Source organism: Apteryx rowi, unplaced genomic scaffold, assembly GCF_003343035.1.
Source record: "Apteryx rowi isolate R43461 unplaced genomic scaffold, aptRow1 scaffold_12, whole genome shotgun sequence".
Classification (NCBI taxonomy): domain Eukaryota; kingdom Metazoa; phylum Chordata; class Aves; order Apterygiformes; family Apterygidae; genus Apteryx; species Apteryx rowi.
This window is the reverse complement of record NW_020447419.1, coordinates 1,071,126-1,079,206: the sequence shown is the minus strand read 5'-3', so window position 1 is coordinate 1,079,206 and position 8,081 is coordinate 1,071,126. Positions and strand designations below refer to the sequence as shown.

At 47.5% G+C, this 8,081-nt stretch overlaps 1 protein-coding gene across 1 annotated transcript in view; it reads right to left on the bottom strand.

The window, feature by feature from the left end:
- Window positions 1–156, bottom strand: part of LRRFIP1 (LRR binding FLII interacting protein 1) — a 106,463-nt gene extending 106,307 nt beyond the window's left edge. Inside the window, exon 1 of the mRNA XM_026087903.1 lies at window positions 1–156. Coding sequence (XP_025943688.1) covers window positions 1–88 — 88 coding nt within the window. The 5' untranslated portion in view covers window positions 89–156.
- Between the last annotated feature and the right edge of the window lie 7,925 nt (window positions 157–8,081).

Below are 8,081 nucleotides of genomic sequence, written 5' to 3'. Positions count from 1 at the left end.
CGCGGGCGATCTGGTTGAGCGCGTCGTCCTCCGCCGTCAGGCGCTCCCGGTTCGGCAGCCGCTTCCGCCCGGCTCCCTGCGTCCCCATGGCGGAGCCGCGATCCGCTAACCCGCTGCCCCGCTACCCGCCGCCGCCCGCTGCCTCCCGGCCCTCACGCCGCCTCTGCCGCTCGCCGGCGCCGGCGTGAAGAGCCCAACCGTCACCGCCCCCCGCCGCGCGCATGCGCAACGGCCGCCATCCCCCCCCCCCGCAGCGGGGGACGGGCAGCGGCCGTGGGGAAGGAACAACCCGAATCCTCCATAACCCCTCAAAAGGCAGATGAACGGAAGGGGAGAGCCCAGATTTGAGCTCCTTGGCGCCGCCTCAGTGCGCCTCTGTCCCCCCCCCCCCCACCCCGGCCCTCCCTCTGCCCTCGGGACCCACTTTTCTGTCACCAATGCAGGAGGAGGGTGCTGGAAAGCCTTGCAGCCACCCCGTCTTCTCCCACCTCTAACCCTGCCCCAGCTCCCGACCYCCGGGAACCCCTTCAGCACTGAAATTTCGTGTAAAACGGGCATGATTAATTCCGGCTAATTGCTAGTGTCACACACTCCAGTGCTGGCCCGGGATGAAGATTAATTCCCGTCGAGAGATTCTCCGGGATGCCTGTCGCAGCCCTCGTACCTCAGTGCTGACCCACAGTAATTCCTTAAATATGAACCATGAGTCTCTCAAGCTCAGGACACCAAAYACGCTACGCAGATGCGTCACAGCAAAGGGAATTGCAAAATCCACCTCCCTACTGACAAAGACCAGAAAGTCAAATTTAATCTTTATGACCTAATTTCACTGTACCTTCAAACTTGATAAAGGTAAAAGGCCAGTACTCACCGGCTCAGAATCCCCAGCATCTCCTAGCACAGACCAGTTTTAAGGAGGTAACGCTTAATTTCGGTGCTGACCTGCTCTGACTCCCAAGCTCCAGTGCTGCACAGCCATGCCAAGTCTCTGGCAGTTTTYGGATACAGCCCAACCAAAATGAGACAGGCATTTCAGAGCTTTACGTAGAATTTTGTTTTTCCAAGYCATAAATCTTTCCGAGGCATACACGCAAAGCTTAGAAAGGGAAGGAAAACCTCCAGAGCCCAGGGGCAGTTGTACATTACAGAGCAGACGTGTGCTAAAAACCAGAAAGTGCCATGACATCACTACCTACAGGTTTCTTCTCAGTTTGTTAARCAAGACCAGATCCTGCAGTCCACACACACCAATGTTTATCTGGAAGTTTTCATGTACAGAGATTGAGATTTGGGTCATTTACAAGGAAKAATGATCCTTAAATTCAAAAAAATGTGTCAAACAGTTTAATATATCACCCCTTCCCATGAGGGCATTTATCGGCTAAAGCAACTGGTTGGTGTTTCAAGGGAAGAAAAAAACCACACACACAAAACTAGTTCTAGCAGAATCCCTTTCCCCCAAAGGGTATAGATGCCCTCCACACAATGCCAGGCTGTTACTTGTTCTTCCAAAACTATTTRACTCTCATTTGTTGCTTTTTATACAAGTGACATCAAGGTGACTATTTATAGTTTGTGCCTGTGCTGAATCTATTGTCTCTGCATGACTCCATTCCTGTGCAGGGCAAGGCCTGCACAGCCCCCAAGTGCCACGCTCAAAAATATTACCACCCAAACTTCAGCAAGACATGGTGCAAAGCTGTGCATCACCTCTGGGCCCTTCCAGACACGACCYTCCTCTCAGCCCTGGGATCTGCAGGCTCCTGAACAGCAACTGCTGCATCTTTGATGGGTTTCTCCCATTCAACATCACTTTCAAGAGGAAACCCAAAGCCCAACTCTTGTCTTCATGCTGCCTTTGCTCCGGCTCTGGTTCAATGTCTGCTGCAGCAGGATGCTTTCTTAGAGCGGCCATATCTCATTTTTTGTCTTCAGACTGCATTTGGGCCGTGCTCACTCCCTGCTCACGTTACAGTTGTTTTGGGAACTGTCATTTTTCTGGTGACTCAGGAGTGGTACTGGACTGGTATGGTTTCTTATGTCTAGGACAATTTATCTTTAGCAGAAACAAGAAGCAGATATACAAGTTCCCCATGTTACATTAAAAACAAGAGTGCCACATCCTGCGATTTTGAGTCAAGTTTACTCTGACCCCACACAAGTGAAAAAACTTACCTGCTCTGCAAGGCCGTGCAAGGTCCTTACAAGTGCACTTTGGCTCTGCTACGGCAGCAGAGCACTGCTGCTTCCAGTCTTCCTAGCTCTCCTGCAGGCCGGCCACCTTCAGCCTCCCCACTCCCAGCTGCACTTCCCAAAGACCTTGCTTAGCACCATCCCTGCTCCTGACCCTGCATAATTGGCTCCCTGAGCCCTTATCCTTGAATTCACCCCCTGCCCTTTGAGGAATTCTGGCTAAAGACACAGGGCAGTGCCTTATTTTTAGGTCTGCCTTACCCAGGGATTTGAGCCACCTGTGTAGCTGCATCATTGCTTGCACCAAGGAATACCTTGCAGGGATACAGATTTGCATTCGGGCTGTTCGCTTTACTGGCTGAAAGCCTTATGGAGAAGACTTGGCCCTACAGCCAAACCGAGGCTTGTGCTACACAGATTCCTGTCTGAAAAGCTACTATTGGGAGGGTTTTGTTAAAAAGGGGCGGGGGGGGGGGGAAGGGAAGCACAGACCTTGGAAGAGAAGCTGCTACTGGGTGACTACAGTCAGAATTCAAATCACTTATTGAACGGATGCTGCAGTGTAAGAAATCCCTCTCTTTGCTTGCATTCCAGACACTTATGGTAATTTTTTCTTTTTGCATACAGAAAATAAGCCCTCTCATAAAAACACTCTACATGCAGAACTGGACAAATAAATATGAAATAATGATTCAAATACATTATTCCGCTTTGGCTACACTATAAAGTACAGTATCTGCAGTTGAAAATTAAATACGGAAATGTCCATTTCTTACTTTAACAAGCAACATGAAATGGAGGCTCATTTTGTCTGAGAGTCATAACTGTGATTAATGATACCCAGACAAGCCTAAGTATCCCATGCCAGTTTAAAAGGGCTCTGTATTAAGAGCATAATATGTACCTCATTCTCCAATATCCTGTGTACAAGGAAGCCGTTTCATATAGAGCACATCCCAAAGATGCAGCTTTTCCTCTGTAGTGCTCTTAAACCAAACTGCCTTGTAAAGTCTCACTCTCAAGAATCAGAACAAGCAATCTGCTGTTAAAACTGCTGCTGCTGSTATGCTCAAAAGACCATTTTTACATAATAAAATGGATGTGTTTTATATTCCTTGCAGCAAATGTAATTACCTTTCTATTAGTGGCAAGCCTTGAGATAGGGGAATCCAGGGGCTAGGCTGACTGTTAGAAGAAAAYGCAGGGTCAACTCTCCACGCCACCGTAAGGTTAAGGCCTCTGGCAAGCCAGAAATCAAGTCTGACAGTTTTAACGAGATATTCATTAGCCTGAGGAGAGTGGAACACAAATACCTTGGAAAAGCTACACTTAGGAGGCCAATCTTTCACATTGTGAAGATATGTGAAACAAGCAGAGCTCCACTGACATCACAACATTTTGCAAACATAATAGCAGTGGTATCCAGCAGGGTCTGTAGATTTATTAATGGAAAAAATTACATCACAGACAAATATGTGTTGGCACTAAGCTACTTCAGAAAAAACGCTGTTACAGCTAAAGGGGTTATGCTTTACTCCGCCTCCTAGGAAGCCCAAGATGATCCTCTTCTGCAAATCARACCTCCCCGGCAAAAGCTTTCAGAGGTCGTTGCCACATTGAGAAGTGCCAAGACAGGACTCAGGGGACCGATTACTGTCCGTAGGGATGTGTCAGGATGAGATTCATTTCTGTTGYTTCATCTGTTCGAGTCAGCAGAGTCGCTCACTGTTGGCATTGGAGGAGCTCCACCAGRCTGGGAACTCTGCTGAGCTTTGTCCTGCCTAGCCTGGGGCTTGTAGTAACACCATAACTGAGCGCAGGAAAGCCGCGACGGGTAACTCCCCTCCCACACCATCCAGAAAAGAGACCGACTGACTTGGGCTGACTAAGGAGAGTACAGGCCACGATGCGGTGGGCTTCCAAGCCTGGCTTTAGGGAGACTGAAGAGAAAAAGACCCACAACAGCAGAAGGCAAGCATCTTGTTCTCTTTGTACCATCAGCAACTTATTTGCAGCACCAAAGAAAYGTTCTTTGAGGAGGGCTTGTTCATTCTTGTCTTGCCAAGACCCTCAACAACTTACTGGCCTCCTCTAGTCGTCATGGCATGTTATGAGGGATAGATTTTCATCTGTAAATTTTTCACAGATCACTGAAGATGCCACTGTGGGGATCTCAAGGTCTCAGAACTGGATCCCTTTCAAGGTTGATGAAAAATCTTCCTTCAGAGGGAGTTTTTCAAAGCTCAGTCTTGGGACTGATTTCATTTAATATTTTCATTAGCTGCCTTAAACAAGTAGGACAGCACTGATGAAGTACTCTGATGACAGTGTTATGAAGCATCACCAATAAAGGAGGATAAAGTTGTACAAGAACTAGAAGAGCTTAAGGACTTGAGACACCAGTGGAATGAAATTAAGCAGACAGCAAATACAGCGTCAAGGACTAAATTCATGATCTCATTAGCTGGAAATGACAGAAATGGAGGAAGTTCTGGGGTTATAAGCCGGTCAGAGATTGGCTGTGTGCCACCATCAACACAAACCCTGAGGAGTTAAGTTTAATGTTAGAGTATTTCAGGTAAGGGTCTACCAATGCAAATATTTATACCATCACACAAGACATCCACAAGACCTTACCTGGAATGGTGCCTACAARTCTACTTACCCATGTTAAGATGAATTCAAACTAGCTGTAGAAAGAAAAGCTGCTAWCATAAGCAGCAGGAGAAACTTTTTTTGAGATTAGAAGTTGCCTTGTCTAGCCAAAGGCAGAGCAACCTCATCTCTTCTATAAGCTGCTTTGGAGGAAAGGGGTCCAGATAATACTGTGCAAGATATACAGCCAAGTTAGCACAGACGCATACAGGCCGTATGTAATCATAGCCTGCAAATCAGAAGTTAATTGCCGATGTTCTGGACATGCATCCAAAAGCATTTTTTTGCCTTAATGAGCCTAGGATGAGGCTCTGCACTCCGCAGGGTCCCTCTCCTCCAGCCATCAGTTATCCCTGGCGGACAACACTGAACAAACCAGAGGCCCGTTCTGATCCCAGCTTTCCAAGCACCCTGGGCTCTCCACTCTGCCCCCAATTTGCGGCACAAATATCCATCACRGCTGACACTGCAACAGCCCTGGGGAGGTTGTTACAGCCCCCAAAAGCACCAATGCTCCCATCCAGATGACGTAAGCCAGCTCGCACCCAGGCCAACAGCTGCAATCGTGCGAGCTCTCCATTACCATGCCGAGYGGGGAGCTCACCTGCAATTTGCACACTGTCACTGAGCTTGCTGAAAACTGCCCATCTCAGACTAAAATGGGAACTCACTCAGTAATATGGTCTCTCTGGACCTAATCTAATTAGCAGCAGACACGCCAAGGCTCAGAACATTTSAGTATGAAGCAAAGTTAAGCCAGCTCTGCAGCAGCTGTAGTTGCAGGGAGCCAAACCTGTCCTCGGCTGCTGAATAGCAACCAATTGCCATGCCTGGCTCACAAAGACGGCCTGTGATGGTCTGCTGTTTGCAATCTGTATCCCTATCTGTTATTCCCAGCCTGCCACCGCATCGCAGGGAGTTGCAAAATCTTGCTCCTCCTCCTCCTCCTGCTCCAGCTTCCCTTCTTGCCATGTAAATAAAGTTAAGTTCCAAGCAAGCCCCAGGCTGTTTTCATAAGAACCTTCTAAAAATACATTGTACATCCCTTCACCTGGCCTAACAACACTCACCACTTCCTACCTCGAGCGTTATGTGGATAAAATCCATTCCAGACTGCAGGACGCTTGGATATTACAGCAAAATGGCCTGTAAGACAAGCACTGTCCCCCCTCCCACCCCTTTTCTTGCAGAGCCTGGTCTGAAGGCAGGCGAGGGATCCATATGCACATTTCATTTGGGAATAGGGCATTCTAGCTCCATCAAGAATATAGGTGCCATCTGAACAAGTTAGTCCTTCAGCTGCAGCAAATCAGTGTAGCTTCAGCAAAAACAAGGCATGACATCAGCTGAGCCAGCTGAGGAACTGGCTTAGCATCTCTTTACAATTAAAATATATCAAAGCATTCCTGCTGCCGTTGTGGTGATGTCCTCRCCTCCCTGACAGCATGTGTGGACATGAGAGCAAGCAATCACGTGGCCTCGTTACAAGGGCTCAATGCTTCCTGCTTGGTTTATTTCCCAGCAATTTGTCTGCTCCGTGCTGTGTGGCCTCCTCCGCTCTGCTCCCAAATGTTGCAAAGTGAAGCTGAGCCACATTTTCCAATCAGGCCATCCAAACTAGAGTTGGACTGCAGGAAAACATAGCCGCAACACATGSTTTAAAAGCACCAATTGTTTGTAGCCGAGCAAGTATTTGCACTAATTAGTCATCCYGTTCTGTAAAATGGCATCCAAACATCATTTTGGCAAAGCTTACATGGACACCACATGGTCATTTAATTCTCTCAGCTGGAGTGGAAGAGGGGGAAGGAGGTGCTGTTTTTGTTGTCCCTATGGAAATCCATCCATGCTCCCCAGAATGCGCAAGTCAAAGGAAGAACATCCATTTTCTCAAGCATGATAGAAATTAATGGTGCTTTCCTTCTAAAGACCTTCCATGCTCATCAGGGACTAGATATTTTCTGCTTACCTATTTTATAGCATAATGCAAAATTGCCACATCTCTTCTCAGGAAACAGTCCCAGCCACYTCACTTCAGGAAGAGCGCCTGTGTCCGATGCCTGACATTTCTGCATTGCTCATGAAACTGTGCATCACCACCCCAGCTCCTGCTGCCTCTCCAGTCACCCCATGCACAGAACAGCAGCAGGCTGTTTGCTGTCAGCTAGTAATTCCCAGTTTGCCTAAAATAAGCCAYGCTGGAGCTAAAGAATTCCAGATTCCAGCTGTGCTAATCACTAGCAGGGCAGGAAGGCAGGTCATTATAGTTTCCTGAAACAAAAAAGTTTGCCTAAACTCGGAAATGAAAGAAGATACTGGTAACATAACATTGATACCGATAACACAACATTAGAGGAAACAGAGACAAAGCGCTTGAGATATTACAAAACAGTAGAGCTAAGGCTGCCGATGGATCTGATTTTAAGTCATAACACATTTTTCTAGYGTCCCTGGCATTCCTGTTTTTTCCATGCACAGTGAACGACGAATGTGACTCATCTGCTCAGTGCTCTTGCCTTGCCCTCTCCCCCACCACGAACCCCCAAGCCAATTCATCGGTCCATTATTGCACCCCATCCAAATCCTGCACCAACTGCCACCGCTCTGCAATGTTCTTGTAGGCTTTGCTGCAGTGTTATTATTATGGTACTAGAACCCTTCTGATCCTTTCCTGCAGGAATGTGAAGGAATTATTTCCTCTGTTCCCCATCCACAAAGAGCCAAAACACTCAGGCAAGAGTTGTCAAATTCTCCAGGGTTTTGTTTTCCCTCCAAACGTAGGAACAATTTAAACGATTTTGCCCAAACATATAGAGTTTCCACAGCCCCTTTCATTTCAGCTGCATTTCAAAAWAATAATAATAATAAAAAAATCAAATGTTCAGATGCCAAAGGCAGGAATAGAATGGCCTTAGCCACAAGTCTTTGCTTTTTCTTTCTACACTCCCTTGGCCTTCCAGCTATACATTTCCCTAAGGACAGCTAACTCAGTTTATAGCTACTGACTGCAGCCTTTCCGGCCTTCAACCACCAAGGGCTGGTTACTGGACTCTGGTCCCRCACAGCATCTCTGCAGCAGCTTTACAAACGCTGCCTCTGCTGCCCAACCTTGACTTCTTCAGAAGTTTTTATCCTCCCTGACCTTGCAGCAGTGGTGGCAGAGGGTAAAGGCAAGGAAGGCTGACTTCCCTGCAATGGCCTCTTTTTGGGCAGCTATTAGTTTAGTTTCTGAA